A 19,846-nucleotide genomic window follows, 5' to 3' on the forward strand; every position below is an offset into this window, starting at 1 on the left:
TGAACAGCGTGGAGAAGCATGGCAGAGGGGAAAGGCTTGGGGCTGGGAATATGACAGGTACGGTTTCCTTCAAGCTCTGCATCTTGGGCTAGTGACTTGTCCTCTCTGAGCCTCAGTTTTCTCTTCTGTTAAATAGGTATCTTCCCTCCTGTGGATGTCATCTCCTGGGTCTCTCTGCCTGATCCTAGGGCACTGGCCCAGAGAGCTGAGGGGAGGGTGCTGCATTCTCTCATTAGCAGAACATCTGGCACACAGCAGGTTTTCTTTCTGTAGAACACCAGGAACACAGAAAGAGTATTTTGTGCATGGTACCTGGCACTCCGTGGACATGCTTTATGTGGAGCCCCTAGGACAAAGCAGGCACTCTTTATGGAGTACGTCTGGCACTCTGGAGATATGCTTTATGTAGAACACCTGTCATACCGTAGTCAGATATATGTAGAGTGTACAGCATATCACAGGTGCACTTTATGTAGAGTACCTGGCACACAGTAGGCATGTTTTATGTAAAGTACTTTGCCACAGACTAGGCTCACTTTCTGTAAAGCACCTGACACATGGTAGGTGTGCTTTATGAGGGCACCTGGCACACAGTAGGTGTATTTTACATAGAACACCCAGCACACAGTAGGTGCACTTTACATAGAGTACCCAGCACACAGTAAGTGTGCTTTAGGTAGAGCACCCAGCATTTAGTAGGCATGCCTTAAGGAGGGACCCAGAGCACAGTAGGCATGCTCTAGGTAGAATGGGTGGTATACACAGGATTTGTGTAGAGTACTTGGCACACAGTGGGTGCACATTGTGGAGAGTATGTGGCACACAGTGGGTGCACTTTATATAGTGTACCTGGAACATCGTAAGCACACTTCATGTAGAGTTCCCACACACTGTAGGCATTCTTTTTGAGGTGCCCAGCACACAGTAGGCACACTTTACATACAGTCTTCTGCAAGAGTAGGTTTACTTATGTGGATGCTGGCTCACAGCAGCACAAATACCAGTTGTCAGCCCTTTCTCCTCTGTCTTTTTGGAGGCGCCTGATCCTTTCCACCTTCCTCTGGAACTGTCTTCTGTCCTTATCTCAGGCCCTCATCTGACCCCCATTTCCCAGATGGCAAGACTGAGCCACAGGGGGCTGGCACAGCCCACAGTCACAGCCAGGACGGGGCAGAACTCCATGCAGGGTCTCCCAGCTCTGCTCCCTCTGTCTGGGCCCCACCTCTCCTGGACCCCTTCAGTCTTACCTCTTCAGCCCCAGGTGAGGGCTGGACCCCTTACCCCCTGAATCTGATACAGGTAATCCCCAGCCAGGCCCATTGCTTTGTTCCTGCCCCCAGCAGTCATGTCTCAATCTAGGCCCTGGGCTGCTTGGAGGCAGGCCTTGAACTCCTGCCAGGGTGTGCAGTCCAGAGGCCAGAGGCTTCCTGATTGTCTTCTGAGAAATGGTGCAGGCCACCCTCTTGAATCACATGTGAAGGGGAGCCCTAGATACATTTTGGGAGGAGGTTGGCCTGATCCTGTTCCCATGGCACCTGAACTCTCAAGGTCAAGCTTTTACCTGCTGCACCCCTGCTTTGAAAGGGCAGGGGTGGCTGTTAACTTGGGGGTCCAGAGTCACCTTTGCCCATCCCCCAACTGAGCCCGTACCCCACGTGGGAGGTGCTGAGTTCTCAGGATCCAGTGCCCAAACTATTCTGATAACACTCAAGTCCCCCTCCCCCACCTACCATTTGGGCCATTGCCAGGTGGGGAGGAGGTAAGCAGGCAGGCGGGGATTGGCTGGCTTAGACTGGCCTCTGCAGCCTTGTCCCCTGGGTCAGGGGCCAGAGGCAAAGACTTCCCAAGAGAAGAGAGGAGGTTGTATGGCTAAGCTGTTCCTGACTGAAGGTACCAGGCTGGGTGTCCTGGCCCCAGGGTGGGGAAGGATGCTGTCCAAGGTGGGGGTGGCTCCAGGGAGCGGCTGTCCCAGGGTAAGAAGGGGTACCAGTGGGTAGTTAAATATCTCTCACTCTCTCTCTGTTTCTCCCTCTCACTCTGCCTCTTCCTATGGAATTCTCCTGATCCTCCTCCCCCTTTTGCCCCCCACACCATTTGTCCAGTTCCCAGGACTCACCGTCCCTGCCCCTCCCTGTCGCTGTCCCTCCCATCCTGCGGCCTCTCCCTCTGTTTGTGAGCAGTCCAGGGATCTCACCTTTCTGCCCCATTCCTGGGTCTCAGGAGCTCACCCTCTATCCGCTCTGCCCAGGATGTCACAGCTGAGCCTGTCCTGGCTGGGACTGGGGCAGCTGGCAGCCTCTCCATGGCTGCTCCTGCTGCTGGCTGGGGCCACCTGGCTGCTGGCCCGCATCCTGGCCTGGAGCTATAGCTTGTATGACATCTGCTGCCGTCTCCGGTGCTTCCCGCAGCCCCCAAAGAGGAACTGGCTTTGGGGTCACGTGGGCCTGGTGAGTGTGGGTGGGAGGACAGGTCTGGGGTATCAGCATGGATGGACTTCCTGAAGGGTCAGGAATGGGGCTCAGGGGTTGGGCTGAGGTCTGGGTCAGGGGAGAAACAGGGAGGCTAGTGGAGCCCCTCTTTACTCACTCAGTCTTCCACTCTGCCATCCCAGACCATTTGCACATTTTTGTTCTTCCAGTTTTAGCCTGTTTGTACCCAGTTCCTGCCTTCTTCCTACATTAATGTCCCTCTGAGGGGCTCCCATGGCGGGCTGCATAAGCACAGTCCTGTGGTTCCCAGGGCCCATGGCTACCCTGGAGAGCTTCTCAGGGGCCTGTCCAGGGTTCACTCCCTTCGTGGACCGTTCCCTTGTGTCTGTTCACTTGTCTACAGGCATTAGCTATGACCTCCCCACCCTGACACACAGGGGTCAAGCTTCCCACTCACACCCCTCCCCAGGATTGCTTCCTCTTCCCTGCTAAGATGTCCCAATGGGCCCATTACCCAACCTGAATAAAGTTAACCACTCACTTCTCCTTGCAGAAGCTTTCCTTGATCCCTCTCCTGCACCCCAGATGTTGACTTTTGATGTGGGTCTTCTCATGGTTAATTAAAGAATTAATTTTCCAGTTACTTATCTTCCACCTTTCCAACTAGATAGTTCTCTGGGGAGCAGACACTAGAGTGCCCATCCAGGGGCTGGCCTATAACAGACACTCCAAGTAAGTGTTTGATGACATAGATGGTAAACTTGCCATCACCTGCCATGGTCAAGGTCAAAGGATGAGCAGCTAGCTCCTACCAACCCAAAGCAGGCTCAGGGCTGAGCACAGCTCACCTTAACTGCCAGGAAGAGGACCACGGCTGTGGGAAGGACTTCCTGTGATTTTACTGCTTATTATATCTAAGGTCGGAATGGGAGGCTTTCCCGAGGCTAATTGTGAAGGTTGCCTGAGATTCTGGGCCTTGCAATGTTCTTAAGAAACCCTTGGGGTTGCAGGAATGTTGTCAAGTTACTGCTCCCACTCCCCCTCCAGGTCTTGGCCATGGAGGCTGGTCTGGGTCACTCTTCTCTCCTCTAGTTTCTTGTGCTATGTGAGCTTGGCTGAATCACTCTCCCTCTCTGGGCCAACCTCATCAAGTGCCTCAGGGTCCCTGGGGAGCAGGGGGCAGCAAAAAGGTGAAAATGCCTTCTGTCCACCTGTCTGGAGCACCTGAGAGTATTTGTCAGCCAGGATGGGGCATCCTGGAGTCTGGAGAGGGACTGGAGAGGATATGTCCCCAGGAGCTAACCCTGCCCCCAGTTCTCCAATTGGGGGCTGTGGCCTGGTGTCCTCATTTGCAAAGGGAACAACTGATCAGAGTCCATGAGTTCAGGGGAGATTGATAGGAAGAGATAGATAGATAGATAGATGATAGACAGACAGACAGACAGGATGCTCTATGCACAGCCTAGAGGGCAGTAGGGGCTCATAGGTATTAGCTGCCCTCCTGACTGACGAGTAGAGATCACATCTGTCCCCTGGGGTCTGCCAGCACTGGAAGGTCTGCAGACCCTTCACCATGTGAGGAGCTGGGGGCTGTGTGGACTGGTCAGGACGTGACAGGGTGTGAGAATGAGCCCCAGTACGAGTCGAGTCCACCTGTTGCTCACAAACCTCAACCATGGGGACCTGGCTGAGGCTGGAACCACTCCCAGGAGCAGAAAATCCCACTTCTCAAACCAAGGTCGGCTTCTCCTTGGGCAGAGAGCATGTCTTCTCCCTCTCATCTTGGATGCACCCTTGGGATGTGGAGAGGCCTCCAGGACCCATCATCCCCAGAGGGAAGGAGCAGGAGGAAGCAGAGATTCCCTCCATCTATGCAGAATCTGGATACTCTACACTGTAGAGACTGCAGGGGGACCTGCCATGGTTCCTCTGGGGAGGTGACGACCCTTTCTTGCTTATAGATCCCCCCCACGGAGCAGGGCTTGAGGGTCCTAACTCAGCTGGTGGCCACCTACCCCCAGGGGTTTAAGTTGTGGATGGGCCTCACGCTGCCCCTGGTCGTTTTGTGCCACCCCGACATGGTCCGGAGTGTCACCAGCGCCTCAGGTACTCATGCAGACCTTGTGGTGGTGGGCCCCTTGACACACCCCAGGGGTTCCAACCCCTCCATCTCCAAGCTTCCCTGCAGCCCCTGCAGGTCCCTGGCCTCTCCTCCCCCTTCCCTCTCAGCCATCTTCCTCTTCCCTTCTTCTATTCATCACCCCCCTTCTCACCCTCTCCCCCCTCCACTGCTGTCTGCTCTCCCGCCCCCACCCTGGTGTTCTTGGCACCACTGGGGCCCCAAGAGGCCTCACTGCAAGGCTCTGTCCTCGAGGAACCCCCAATCCTGAAGAGATGGATCTAGACAGAGAGACCCCAAACTGGTGAGGTGTGGAATTGGCCAGAGGGAGATGACTATGGCAGCCCAGAGGAGAGTCAAGGCCTCTGCTGGGGCAGGCTGGAAGACTTCCTGGGGGAGGAGTTACTGGACCTGGGTCTGTGACAAGACCAAAAAAAATTTAAAGCAAAAGGCAGGGTGATGCTGTGGGCATGCATAGCATCTGAGGTCCCCTGCTGGGCCTGGCCTCACTCCCACCCATCCCTAGGGCCAGAGCAATGAGGGTTGGCAGGTGGTTCAGTACCTGGGCTGTTATTTCTGTGACAGCCACAGACATTCTGGTGGTTTGTTTCCTTCCACCCTGTCCTACAGCTTGTCCACTGCAAGTTCATTGCCCTCCTGCTCCAGGCCCCAGGAATCTGCCTGAGGAGACCCCACCCCAGCCTGGCTCCTTCCCTTTTCTTCTGCTTCTTCCACCTCCAGACACACCACACTGAGCAGGGGAATGGGCAACATCCAATAGAGACCTTGGCTTTGACACCCAAATTCTGGGTGACTCTGGGAAGGCCCCCAGTTCTCTCGGGCTGCCAAGGTCTCTTTCAGTTGTGAGTGGTGGAAACTCGACCCTATGTGGTCTAATCAAAGAAAGGAAACTTATTTACAGTGAAACCCAGGGATGTTGTCTTCAGGCATGGCTGGATCCAGGTCTCAAACAACATCATCAAAATCTGTTTTTATTTATTTATTTTTGGTTCTGTTTTCCGCTGTGATAGCTTCATTCTCATTCTTGTAAAGATGAGTTCCAGAGGCTCAACCTCAGTGGAAAAGTCAGCTTATTCCCAACAGTACTAGGAAAAGTTGCAGAATTCCCTTTAATTTCCTGGCCTGCATCTCAGAGTCAATTTTTAATTAATTAATTAAGAAGATTTTATGTATTTGAGAGAGAGAGAGAGAGAGAGAGAGGGAGAGAGAGACTGCCTGAGCAGGTGGAAGGGGCAGGGAGAAAGGGAGAAGCAGACTCCCTGCTGAGCGGGGAGCTGGATGTGGGACTCAATCCAAGGGCCCCAGGATCATGACCTGAGCTGAAGGCAGAGGCTCAACTGACTGAGCCACCCAAGTGCCCCAGTTTTTCATTCAATCACTGTGGATCTGATTGTCTGGTTTTGGCAAGCGTAGGTTCTCAGAACTATTGTTTTGGGGCTGAAAGCAGCTCAATGGCTAAGAACAGAGGCTCTGGGTTCAGACAGACCTGGCCTTAGATCTCAGGAATGCACTCAGTACCTGGGAGATTGTAGGCAAGTGACTTCATTGTTCAGAGCCTCAGTTGTCTTATTTGGAAAATGAGGATGAAGAGAAGCAAGGTGAACGTGGTGTTTGGGATCCAAAATGGGGAAAGACCCTTTTTGGTTTTGTAACCAGGGGACCCCAATTGTCATATGGATGGTCTGGGGAGGGATCCCAGGAAGAGACTGGGCTGCTGGAGGGGATTCATGGGGCTCAGATTTGGGTCTTTGCCCTGCAAGTCCTTCTATCCTGCGGCCACCTAGAAGGAGTGTGAATTGGGTCCTCTTTGTTCTTCTCCAGATTCAGAGCTCAGAGGAAGGTCTCCTGTACACACAGGACCTGGCAAGCACCTATGGGGATGTGTGCTGCTGGTGGGTGGGTCCCTGGCATGCAGTCATCCGCATCTTCCACCCCACCTGCATCAAGCCTGTGCTCTTTGCTCCAGGTAGACACACCATGACCACGGCTTAGTCCCTGCTGAGGTCTCTGTGCTGCTTCCAGCTTGGCTGGTGACCCAGTTGCAGATAGGAGGGGCTGTGGCAGAGATGTCATGGTCTCTGTCTCACCTGCACCCCAACCTGCCAGACCTGCAGTCATGTGTGTTCACGCCTAGGTTGTGATTATGCAATGTCTACTGTATGACCATGTCTGGTCACATTTATGTTTCCACCTGCCTTGTGGTTACAGCTGGTATGCATTATGCTTGGTTATACCTGGTATATAGTTACACCTGAGATCAAGTGAAGGTGCCCTTAGTCATGGCTGGGGCTTGGCTGTGGCATGTGTGGGGTCTGTCTGGTTTTTGTCCGAGATGCCATTTGAGATGTCCAGTTCTCCTGTTGGTCATGTCTGGGCCATGTGTGGGGTTTGTCTGAGGTCCGTGACCCAGAGTTCTGGGAAATGCTGAGGCCTTATGTGAGTCTTGTCCAGGGCAGGTCTTAGGATATGTCTGTGTCACACTTAGTGGGGTCATATTTCAGTCCTGTCGGACAACCTGTGGGTCACACTGAGGTTGTGTCAGGTTGTCTTTGGGTCCATGTCAGAGCATGTTGTGTCCTGTCAATGTGTGTTACGCACGTTGTTTCATGTCAGGACATGTTAATGCATGGTGGGGCCATGTCAGCTTTTGCAGGAGATGTCAGAGGGCTCTGGGACACATGAGGTGTTCTAGGTCCCTGTAAAGGCATTTTTTGGAGTGCTGATTAGTGTTTGGGTGTTTTGAACATATTGGACCAGGTAGGAGCTGTGCCATGTTAGGGTGCATCTAAGTGCATGGGGGGTGTGTCTGCAGGCTCTGCCTTTGTTCTGCTCTGTGCTGCAGCCTGGTCTGGTCTCCCCCCTCACCTCCCTACTCCTCTCTGTTTCCTCTGCCCTTGTTCCCATTCCTGCTATGCTGGGCTTGGAGGAGGTGTGCAGACCCCTGGTGGGAGCTTCTACCCCCAAGCCCAAAGCACTTACCCTTCCCCTCTTATGAACCATGATGGTCCTCCTTCATGTCAGCTGCCATTGCACCCAAGGACAAGGTCTTTTACAGCTTTCTGAAGCCCTGGCTGGGTGAGTAAGTGTGGGTAAAGGGGACTGGGGACAACCTTGGGAGCCCAGGGGAAGGCACTGCCCTTGCCCACACCTCATGGCTGCCTCTACTAGGGGCTGGGCTTCTGTTGAGTGCTGGTGACAAATGGAGCAGCCACCGCCACATGCTGACACCTGCCTTCCACTTCAACATCCTGAAGCCCTATGTGAAGATTTTCAACGGCAGCGTGAATATCATGCATGTGAGTCTCTTGAACCCAGGGTCCCAGCTGAAGCCTTGGGGGTGATGAGGCCTCTGTGACATCTTGCCTGGAATACTGGCTCTTCTAGGTTAGCTTTGGGGTCATTGCTCTTGCTCTCTGAGTCTCAATTTCTCAGCTGTAAAATGGGAATAATGGTCTCCACGTTTCAGAGTGTTCAAGATAATGTAGTATAGTCAGGTTCCTCGCACATAGTAGGTGCCCAGAAGGTGTTAGTTTCTATGTTTCCCTTGCAAAGAAGCCTTGGAACATGAGACACAGTTGAATATCCATGAACATCACACAGTAGTTATTACTGAATTAATGAGCCCCTTCCAAGCTCATTGGTCTCACACAGTGAGGGTTTATTACTGCTAACAAGTCTGTGAGTCAATTGGCTGGCTCTTCTGGACATGGATGGGGTCACATGTACCTGTGACACGCTGTGGTCAGGTATATACTTTGCAGATCTGGGCTCTCACATGTTTGGGGTTTGTCTGGCTGCAGGCTGATCTAGGATAGTCTCAGCTTGGACAACTGAACTTCCTTTTATGTGATTCTCTCCCTCCAGAAGGCATCTCAGGCTTGTCCATGTTGCTGAGGCAGGGTTCCAAGAAAATGAGAGGAAGCTACAATGCTTCTTCAGATCTAGGTTTAGGGAGATCACTTCATCATTTTCACCATGGTCTATTGGTCAAAGTAAGGCAAAAGGCCAGCGTAGAATCGAAAGGTAGTGAACGAGGCTCCATCTCTTAATGGAAAGTGCTGAAAAATCACATTGCAGAGGGTATGGATATAGGGAAGTGAAGAAGTGGAGGTGGGGGCTTTGTAAAGTGCCTGGGGTTTTTTTGCACTTGCAAGCTGAGGAGTGAGATTGTTATTGTTTTGTGGATTCTTGCAGAAGACAGGAGACTCCTGTGTCAGAGACAAACGATAGTTGATTACTCATGGTGCAATAAGCACAGTTGTTTCTTGATTTGTGTTCTAAGTCACCAAATCCCATGAGGATAACACAGGTGGGCTTCAATGCTTATGCAGTATGTTGCATGACAGGGGAGGGGTAACTAGGTTTAGGGACTCTTTGTCTTTTTTTGAAATTAGAAGAAAGCCTGTCATCTGTTCAGGGGGAAACCTTACCTTCTCCTTCAAGGGTATCCTTCAAACACAACTCAGAGAAATAGCTCAAGTATAGAACATAAAGGCCTTGCATTTTGGGGGGCATACCAGCAAGAATGTGCATGGGTACTCAGGGCCCATGGACTACCTTTCTCAAAAAAGGACTTTTTCTTAACTTATAACAATGAAAATGATGAAAGCTAACATTAAGCACTTACTATTGCTAGAAAGGATGTGCACATACCATGACATATGGTGTGTCATTTGATTTTCTATGAGGCAGAGTTAATCCTATCCATTAGAGGTGATTAAAATGAGGCTAGGGAGCTTGCCCACACACACAGCTAGCATGTGAGCTCATAAGTGGAGCTGGCATTCCAACCTGGTTTATTTGACACCAGACAAGTCGTCTTCACTGTTACTGAAGTTTTGGCAGGTGAAGCCCAGAGAGGGCAATGAGTTGACCAAAGGCACATATAGTATATGAGGCAGAGCCAGGATTTGAACTCAAATCTCTTGACTCTCAGCCATGGGTCTTAATAGTAACAGGCTCTACTTCTACCCAAGCTTGGTCCTCCTTGGGGATGTGTGCCTGGGGCCAGAAGGCTGGGTCTGGGGGATTCCATCTTGTTGGTTGGTGTTGGGGAGGGCTTCAGGGGAGGCAGTTTCCATCCCCCGCTCTGCCTCCTTCTCTTCCCAGGCCAAATGGAAGCGCCTGGTGTCAGAGGGCAGCACCCATCTGGACATGTTTGAACACATCAGCCTCATGACCCTGGATAGTCTGCAGAAATGTGTCTTCAGTTTTGACAGCAATTGCCAGGAGTGAGTCTCTGCCCTGGGCATGGGAACATAAGCCATAGGCCCAAAGGAGTGGATGGGGAAGGGAGGACTTCTCAGTAGAATTAGAAAGGACTTCCTGGATGTAATGGATCAGAGCTAGACGTTAAAGGACAAGGAAGGGAAAGAGAAAGAGGGATTCTTTTGGATAGGTAGAAAAGTTTGATAAAGGCCAGGGGGCCACGATGAGCAAAGCATGTGCCATAGTGAGGAGCTGCCTTGGGAATGAGGTTGGATGGGTTGGCAGGGGCTGTACCTTAAGGACTTTCAAAATCCAGGCAAAGGCATGTGAACTTTATCCTGCAGTTTGCAGGGAGGCCTGGAAGGTGTTGAGCAGATGAAGGTCATGGTCAAAGCTGTTCTTGGACATCTGACTCTAGGGAAGACCAATTGTTGTGTAGACATTGGATGGTATTGAACTTGAATGCAAGAGTAGGGAGGGGCCTGGATCCACTGACCAACTAAGAGAAGGTAAAGTCTGAATGGTATGGAGAGAGAGAAGAAAAACGTAATGTCTTGGCTGGGATAGGGTGCCTGGGGCATGGGCACAGCTCACAGAAATGGAATCAGGGAGAGAAGGAAGTCTGGAGAGTCACATCTCCTGGCTCATCCCCACCATGTACCTGTGGGGCCACCTGGTTGGTCAGTTTTCTGATGGGAGGTAGCTCCCAGCTCTGGTGGGAGGCGTTTTCTCAGTTTTCAGGTGAGGTGAGTTGTTGCATCCCTTCATGTCCTCATCCTGCAGGAAGCCTAGTGAATATATTGCTGCCATCTTGGATCTCAGTGCCCTTGTGGCAAAACGCCATCAGCAGATCCTCGTGCACATGGACTTCCTGTACTACCTCACCCCGGATGGACAGCGCTTCCGCAGAGCCTGCCGCCTGGTGCATAACTTCACAGATGCTGTCATCCAGGAGCGGCGCCGCACTCTCCCCGATCAGGGTGTTGATGACTTTCTCCAGGCCAAGGCTAAGACCAAGACTTTGGACTTCATTGATGTCCTCCTGCTGACCAAGGTGGGTTTCTCTGGGATCTGAATTCAAGAGGTAGAATGGACCTTGATTTCAAATTTCAGATTGAAGAACTCAGACTTGATCCAGAGGGCACTGGGGAGCCATGGAAGTTGCTTGAGGAAGGGAGGAATGGATTAGGGATATGTTTTAGAGATGACTATGTAGAATGCAGTCTGCAGGGGACTGCTAAGTCTGAAACTGTGAAGGGCCTGAGATTTTATTCTACTTAATAAGGTCGTCTAGTGTGCGTGTGTGTGTGTGTGTGTTTATTTATACACCAGAACCCTAGTTCAGAGAAGCCCAATTATTGCTCACAGAAGTAAGGGTAGCCAGAGTAGAATTGTAGGCGTGGTTCCTCATTCTAAAATTCTTCTGAGAGTTACATGATGCTTTAATCTTTCCATGCAGCCATGCTTCCATCACAGGAGAGGTAACTCTACATTATGAATCTTGGAACTTATGAAGGACGGCTGACACAGCTGCCCCTTCTTCTTCTGTGTGTGTGTGTGTGTGTGTGTGTGTGCACGCGCACTCATGGGAGAGAGAGACAGAGAGAGACAGAGAGACAGAGAGACAGAGAGAGAGAGAGTTTGGGAGGACAAAGAAGTCCTCTTCATGGAGAAGGCAAAGTCTACAGCTTCTGTTGGCTTATCGCCAGGGGAGATGAGGAATCTCTGGATTTACTATTGTAGAATGTGAGCAAGTGGCTCTGGAGCAATGCTCAATCTCTAACTTCCAAGGGAAGTTGTCATTCAATCTCCTGCAATGCAGGTTGTCAGTAACTTTTTTCCAGAAAGTCCTCATCATGTAGAAACATGAAAATATTTATGGATCATTGATTCCTCCAACCAGGGACAAAGCAGGAGGGAAAGAGTCCAAGAAGGAGGACTGTGGAGTGGGGTCTCCGATGATAGTGAGCAAAAGAGGTGTAAGAATGCAGGTTGGGCTTGGGGTTCTGGATGTATCAGGTTAGGCTCAGCAGCTCTCAGAGCTGATGTGACTTGGTGTGTGTGTGTGTACGTGGCTGTCTTATTTCTCTCAGGATGAAGATGGAAAACAATTGTCAGACGAGGACATCCGAGCTGAAGCTGACACCTTTATGTTTGAGGGTGAGCATCCCTGTGTGGGACTATGGGGGGGGCAGGGGTCTGTTCAATCCCAGGGACTTGCTGGGTTGGCCCTGGACCACCCCATCCCACCCCATCTTCCCCATCCTCCCTTGAGGTCTTTAAGTAAGGGTGTTGTCCACCCTCTGGTGCTGAATAAGCCCAGGGACCCAAGCATGTCTGGTTGCCTCTCAGGCCATGACACCACAGCCAGTGGCCTCTCCTGGGTCCTGTACAACCTTGCAAAGCACCCAGAATACCAGGAGCGCTGCCGGCAGGAGGTGCAAGAGCTCCTGAGGGACCGTGAGCCTCAAGAGATTGAATGGTGAGTGCAGATCCTTATGGTTTTTCCTGAACTTCTGTCATTGGCTTTGTTCCCCAGCTGGGGAAGGGGACGAATCTTTTGGTTAATTCTGTCATTATTGCGTAGTGAGGATAGGAGTAGAGCTCAGAGGCAGGGTCTGTACCCAGCCTGGAGAGTAGGGGAAAGTGAGAAAGATCCGGGCTGCTGAGAGAATTAGTGACAATGTATGAAGGCAGATGATGCCACTTAGTACATATTCAGTAAGTGAACTTTCACTCCATTCTCTTACTTTCCTCTTAAATCACATTTTTTTTCCCTGAACATCTTCACTCCCTATATGTTTGCTTCTCTCTTGCCTTCTAATTCCTTCCATATTGTTCAGTCCAGGATTCATTTGGGATACATAGTTCTAAAATCATTTAATTCTTGTCCAGGAACTCCTGAGTCTTCATCTATCCAGCCCCCATTCAGAGGACACTGACACACTGCCTTTCTGTTCCCAGTTCTGTACCTTCTCCAATTCTTACTAGCTCATTCTGTGTCCTGGAGACCCAAGAAGGACCCAGCCCTGGCCCTTGCCTTCCAAGAGCCCCAGACTGGTGGGGGAATTGTCTCAGGTCAGGACGCTTCTGGTCCACATTGGCTGGACTAGGGTGGAGAGTATGAAAGGCAAGCCTACGGGTAGAGAGAGTGCCTCTGCTGAGACCCTGAGTGATGATTAGTAGATATTTGGGTGTAGTTGGGGTACAGTTAGTTCAAGAAGACAGAGTGGGCAAAAGTGAAGAGGAGTGGAGGAAGGGAAGAGGGAAAGGGAGAAGAAAGGGGGAGGGAGGGAGAAAGAGAGAGACAGAGAAATAGAGAAGGGAAGAGGGGAAGGAGAGAGAGAGAAAGAGAGGCAGACAGGCAGACACACAGGGGGAGAAGAAAGAAAAAGAGAAGGAGACACTGACTCCCGGGGAGGTGATGTGGCTGGGGAATGGCAGCAAAGCCTGGTTGCGGGAGACTTTTTTTTTTTTTAAAGATTTTATGTATGTATGTATGTATGTATGTATGTATGTATGTATGTATGTATGTAACAGAGACAGAGAGCCAGCAAGAGAGGGAACACAAGCAGGGGGAGTGGGAGAGGAAGAAGCAGGCTCTAGTGGAGGAGCCTGATGTGGGGCTCAATCCCAGAATGCTGGGATCACGCCCTGAGCCGAAGGCAGACGCTTACCAACTACGCCACCCAGGCGCCCCTGCGGGAGACTTTAGAAGCAATGTCATTGGCTTCAGTTGTTAATGCCAGGGCAATGGGGAACTGTGGGAATTGTTTGAGTGGGAGGAGGACTGGTCAGATCTGGGTACCAGGAAGATCTTTCTAGGGCTAGTATGGGGAACATACTGGAGAGGACAAGCAGTAACATGGGGACCAGGGAGGGGATTCTGAGGCCTGGGGCGGGCCAGGGGCTTGGGGCTGTTGAGTAGGCACTGGACTGGAGGGGCATCTTATAGGTAGTATTTTCCACTCCAAGCCTTCATTCAGCACAGCAGTCCTGTGAGGTAGACTAGAGAAACATTTTTATGCTGTTTCAACCAAGATTTCAAACAAAACTGTACACCTGGTTAAAAAAAATAAAAGGTGTATTAAAAAGAATTTATAATCAGGACACCTGAGTGGCTCAGTTGGTTAAACATCCAACTCTGGATTTTCACTCAGGTCATGGTCTCGGGGTTGTGAGATTGAGCCCCGTGTCCGGCTCCAAGGTGAGTATGGAGCATGCTTAAGATTCCCTCTCCCTGCCCTCTCCCCCTTCAAATAAACTAATAAATCTTTAAAAGAAAGAGAGGGTTTATAATAGAAATGAACTTTTTTCTTAATCCTCACCCTAGGAGTGACTCCTGTCAATGATTTCCTGTGTGTCCTTTCAGACGACATCTATCCTTATACCCACGTTTATATGAAAACTGTCTCCCTACCGCCTCCAGTGGCAATTAAGGTCTATACAGTAGCAAAATGTCTTTGGGACCTTTTCTGTTCCTCAAACATGGGTTTTGGGAAAGTAGTTTTGAATTACAAAAACAATGATGAGAACAAGTTCTTCTTGCCCTGAGACATTATAAAGGAGACTGCAGTTTATCACTGATGTCCTCCCCACCCCCTAGCTGAATCCCCTCCTGTCTCCCTAGGTGTTTCTAGATTCATTGATTTGTCATGTGTCTTTCCATAACTATCTGTCTATCTATCTATCTATCTATCTATCTATCTATCTATCTATCATCTATCTATCTATCTATCTATCTATCTATCTATCTATCTATCATCTATCATCTATCTATCTATCTATCATCTATCTATCATCTATATCATCTATATCCTCTCTCTCTCTCTCTCTCTCTCTCATCTTTTTGTCAATTAACACATTTTGCATTTCTGTATACATAGTTTGTAACTGTTCTATTCACTCGATGGTGTGTCTTACAACTCCTTTCTGTGTGCTGCATAGCTGTCCATAGTTTACTTGGTTCATCCCTTTATGAGGTCACTCATGTTAGTATTCTCAATTATACTAGACATTGCTGAATTGCTTTCCAGAGTCAGCACAGAGACTCTGTGCTGATTTACCTTTCAGCTTGCAGTGTGTGAGAGGACTTGTGAGCCCTAATTTCTCCTTTTTGATTGCTGTGTAATATTCTACCATAATGGCTGTACCATAATTTATCTAAACCTCTCACATTGGTGGATATTTGGATCATTTCTAGCCTTTTGCTAAAATAAACATGGGGTATCAACATCTGTGAACACTGACCCATGCTTACACATGTGAATGTCTCTCCAGTGCACATTTCCAGAAAAGCGATTACTGAGTCAAAGACATTCTGAGTTTTTGTCATTTTATTTATCTTTATTTATTTTTTAAGATTTTATTTATTTATTCGACAGAGATAGAGACAGCCAGCGAGAGAGGGAACACAAGCAGGAGGAGTGGGAGAGGAAGAAGCAGGCTCATAGTAGAGGAGCCTGATGTGGGGCTCGATCCTATAACGCCAGGATCACGCCCTGAGCTGAAGGCAGACGCTTAACCGCTGTGCCACCCAGGCGCCCCAAGTTTTTGTCATTTTAATAGTTATTGCAAATCTGTTCCTATCAGCTGAACTTGATGTTGCCAGCTTTCCCATACCTTTACCTATGGTATTATTGTATTGAATTTTAAATCTTTGCCAATTTTTCATATTTACCCTTTTTATGAACATTTCTTTTTTTAATGTTTTTTTTATTACATTATGTTAGTCACCATACAGTACATCCCTGGCTTCTGATGCAAGGTTTGATGAATCATTAGTTGCGTACAACACCCAGTGCACCATGCAATACATGCCCTCCTTACTACCCATCACCAGTCTATCCCATTCCCCCACCCCCCTTCCCTCTGAAGCCCTCAGTTTGTTTCTCAGAGTCCATAGTCTCCCATGCTTCACTCCCCCTTCTAATTACCCCCTTTCTTTATCCCTTTCTTCCCCTACCGATCTTCCTAGTTCTTATGTTCCATAGATGAGAGAAATCATATGATAATTATCTTTCTCTGCTTGACTTATTTCACTTAGCATTATCTCCTCCAGTGCCGTCCATGTTGCAGCAAATGTTGAGAACTCGTTCTTTCTGATAGCTGAGTAATATTCCATTGTATATATGGACCACAGCTTCTTAATCCAGTCATCTGTTGAAGGGCATCTCGGTTCCTTTTTTTTTTTAAATTATGTTATGTTAGTTACCATACAGTACATCATTAGTTTTTGATGTAGTGTTCCATGATTCATTGTTTGTGTATAACACTCAGTGATCATTGCAATATGTGTCCTCCTTAATACCCATCACCAGGCTAACCCATCCGGTCACCCCACTTCCCCTCCAAAACCCTCAGTTTTGTTTCCCAGAGTCCATAGTCTCTCATAGTTTGTCTTCCCCTTGGATTTCACCCCCCTTCATTTTCCCCTTCCTTCCCCTGTGGTCCTCCATGCTATTCTTTATGTTCCACAAATAAGTGAAACCATATGATAACTGTCTTTCTCTCCTTGACTTATTTTACCTGACATAATCCCCTTGAGTTCCATCCGTGTTGATGCAAATGGTGATATTCATCCTTTCTGATGGCTGAGTAATATTCCATTGTATATATGGATCACATCTTCTTTCTCCATTCACCTGTTGAAGGGCATCCTGGCTCCTTCCACAGTTTGGCTATCATGGACATTGCTGCTATGAACATTGGGGTGGATGTGCCCCTTCTTTTCACTACATCTGTATCTTTGGGGCAAATACCTCATAGTGCATTGCTGGGTCATAGGATAGCTCTATTCTTAACGTCTTGAGGAACCTCCATACTGTTTTCCAGAGTGGCTGTACCAGCTTACATTCCCACCAACAGCATAAGAGAGCTCCCCTTTCTTCATATCCTCGCCAACATTTGTTGTTTCTTGCCTTGTCAATTTAACATCTTATGCACGTTTTGGGGGACTACTCCCAACACTTTTTAATATTGAGGTATAACTGACATATATTCTATTACTTCCAGGTGTACAACAAATGAGTTGATATTTATATGTATTGCAAAATGATCACCACAATTAGTCTAGCTAATATTTGTCACTATATATAATTATGGAATTTTTTTCATGTGATGAGAACTTTTAAGACCTACTCTCTTAGCAACTTCTAAATATGCAATACAGTGCGATTACCTACAGTATTATTAACTATAGTCAATAAGGTATTATTAATGAAAATACAGTAACTATGTAATGCTGTAGATAACATCCCTATGACTTAATTATTTTATAACTGGAAGTTATTACCTTTTGACTCCTTCACCCATTTTAAAAAGCTCTTGGAATAACTGGGGAGCTGTCCAGAAAAACATTAATTTAATCTGCTTCTCACGTCTTGTAATAATATAACATCAAGATGGAATCAAATATTTAAAACAAAAAATAAAAGTGTCTTAAAAACTCCAGAGGAAACTGTGGGAAATTATTTTATAGTTCCAGAATATGGATGCCTTTATTCTTGACACAAATCCCAGGAAATATACAAGAAGAGATTGCTCTACTGTTGAATGAAAAAGATGGTACTCTAAAAAAATTTTAATGCAAAAAGTAGCTCTGGAAGGATAAATAAAAAATAAGAACCTAGGCAAACTGTAAGAGTGGGAAATGAGTGGTGTTGAATCAGAGGGGTGGTGTTTTACAGTTTTCCAGTTTGAATTACTTAACGATATCAGATGTGAAAAATTTAAATCACCACACAATTTGAAGGGGATTAAAGAACAAGAATACAATCCCCTTATTTTATCTTCAATGTTTATAAAAGTTTTCTGGCATATTCTCTTTCTTTCTTTTTTCCTTTTTTGCTTTCTAAGCATAGAATCACTACCTGCCAAAAATGACACATTGACCCCTACATTTCAGATTGCATTACTCTCCTCTTTTCTCCTCTAATTGCATTAGCTAGTATCTCTAGTACCATCATAGATACAACATTGGATCTGTTTCTGTTGATTCTGAGTCATTTGGCTTTTGATTTTGCTCTCTTGCTATAAGCAATATGTAATTTTTATGCAGATTTGTAAACCTTTTTATGGTTGGCTTTTGGGTGTTGTGTTTTGCTCAGAAAATCTAAAAACACCCACCTAAATTTTCTCTCCTACTTCTGTGATACTGCTTTTCTTTTTCTTTTTAAAAAATCACTTTATTGGGGTATGATTGAATACAAAAAGCTGTACATATTTAATGTACAGAACTCAATAAGTTTGGAGATATTTGATCCATCTGGAATTCATTTTGGTAGAGGGAGAGAGGATCTCAAGGGGCAGTAGGGGATTGGGGGGGAAGGGTCTCTGTTTTTGCTGCCTGGATAATTGTTGGGGAGCTTCCTTAGGGACGACCTGGCCCAGTTGCCTTTCCTGACCATGTGCATCAAGGAGAGTCTGCGGTTGCATCCCCCAGTCACAGTCATCTCTCGCTGCTGTACCCAGGACATTGTGCTCCCAGATGGCCGGGTCATCCCCAAAGGTGCCCACAGCCTCAGGGGGAGGAGCCTCAAGGGCAGAAAGAGGGGCCAGTCAGGCTGGGGGAAACTCTTTCTGACTGGGCCCTCCTCTCCCACAGGTGTTATCTGCCTCATTAGTATTTTTGGGACCCACCACAACCCATCCGTGTGGCCAGACCCTGAGGTGCTGCCTCCCCCTCCATCCCCACAGCCCACCCTCCTCCTTGTCTATTCCCTTAGGGGGACCTTGGGGAGGGCGCAGGGTTCTGACCTAGCAAATCAGACATCACCTTCCCCCATCAGACACAAGTTTGCCTCTTCCAAGGCTGGCTGGCTTGGGAAACTCCATCCAGCAGCCCTGCCTCTCCCTGCCCCCAGGTATACAACCCCTTTCGCTTTGACCCAGAAAACATCAAGGAGAGGTCACCCTTGGCTTTTATTCCCTTCTCTGCAGGGCCCAGGTGAGCGCAGAGGGTATCTGAGGTGGGAATGGGGTGGTGGAGGCAGGGGTCTGGGACTGAGATCCCAGACATGGCTGTGGGGGTGGGAAAGGGGGGAAATTGAGGATGGCTCTCCTTCTCTCCCCTCCTCCAGAGGGGAGTGGGGATTGAGTGGGTCCAACGAGGGGTTCGAGGTGTGGGCAGAGCCTCTTCCCCCTGTCTGCTGGTCTGAGTTCAGGGCTGGGGTCTGAGCCAAGCTCAGGGGATAGGCAAGCCCACATGGGGGTCCCAGGCATGGTTAGCCCCCTTCTGGATCCCTGCGGGCCGGGCTGCGAGCATCCCTGCGCGATGGGATCTGCTGGGGTTCCTGGCGTGTCAGAGCCCCCACTCCCGCCCGCAGAAACTGCATTGGGCAGACGTTCGCCATGACGGAGATGAAGGTGGTCCTGGCGCTCACGCTGCTGCGCTTCCGGGTGCTGCCAGATGAGGAGGAGCCGCGCAGGAAGCCGGAGCTCATCCTGCGCGCGGAGGGCGGGCTTTGGCTGCGCGTGGAGCCGCTGAGCGCGGGCCCCCAGTAACCAGCCAGCTCCTGGCTTGGGATCTACCCAGACCCTACACGCCTCGCTTTGCACAATCCCAGGAATGAAACTGCCATCTCTTCTGCCGGAGCCTCACTGAGTACCAGCAGGGGGCGCTTGGGACCTGTGGGAACCCAGGGGTGGGCGAGGAGGAGTAGAGAGGAGGCTGCTGTCTGAGCCCAAGACCCTGACAGCCTTTCCAGCTGACCGCAGGCCCCCATGTTGAGTGCTGGTTTTCCCAGAGCCCAATAAGGGAGTTTATCCTGTAGACAATAAGGAGTCATGGGAGGTGTTTGAGCAAGGGAGAGACCAGGGTTAAGGACCGACTTAAGGGGCATGTTTGAGGCTCTGGGTCACAGAGGAGAAGCCATGGTGGCGCTGCAGTCTGATCACCCTGACCTCTGTTCCTATCTAATATACCCCAACTTTTCTTACCTCAGAGTCCTTTGCTATGTTTCTATAGTTACTATGTTTACTTCAGCATAACAAATATAGATACTTTATCCTGTGTGTCTGATCATTGCAATCACTGTATCTGTTATATAGTCTGTTGTTTTGCTGGTTT

General features: G+C 48.9%; 1 protein-coding gene across 20 annotated transcripts; it reads left to right on the top strand.

Annotated features, from left to right (window-relative positions):
• Positions 1-1,790: 1,790 nt before the first annotated feature.
• On the top strand, positions 1,791-19,791 carry LOC113256587 (cytochrome P450 4F3). Of its 20 annotated transcripts, none has more exons than XM_048226789.2 (13): positions 1,791-1,890; positions 2,103-2,447; positions 4,391-4,535; positions 7,591-7,644; positions 7,738-7,865; positions 9,679-9,800; positions 10,561-10,831; positions 11,871-11,937; positions 12,130-12,259; positions 18,153-18,286; positions 18,383-18,447; positions 18,642-18,724; positions 19,104-19,791. In XM_048226789.2, the coding sequence occupies exons 2-13, from the start codon at positions 2,250-2,252 to the stop codon at positions 19,279-19,281; spliced, it is 1,575 nt and encodes a 524-aa protein (XP_048082746.1). In that variant the 5' UTR covers positions 1,791-1,890; positions 2,103-2,249; the 3' UTR covers positions 19,282-19,791. The 20 variants fall into 20 exon arrangements, with proteins under 20 accessions (XP_048082746.1, XP_048082745.1, XP_048082751.1 ...); XM_048226788.2 differs by lacking the exon at positions 4,391-4,535 and adding an exon at positions 6,391-6,535 and having other exon boundaries at positions 1,802-1,890; XM_048226790.2 differs by having other exon boundaries at positions 1,810-1,890; positions 2,249-2,447.
• The last annotated feature ends 55 nt before the right edge of the window (positions 19,792-19,846 follow it).

This window comes from Ursus arctos, unplaced genomic scaffold, assembly GCF_023065955.2.
Source record: "Ursus arctos isolate Adak ecotype North America unplaced genomic scaffold, UrsArc2.0 scaffold_14, whole genome shotgun sequence".
Taxonomy (NCBI): Eukaryota; Metazoa; Chordata; class Mammalia; order Carnivora; family Ursidae; genus Ursus; species Ursus arctos.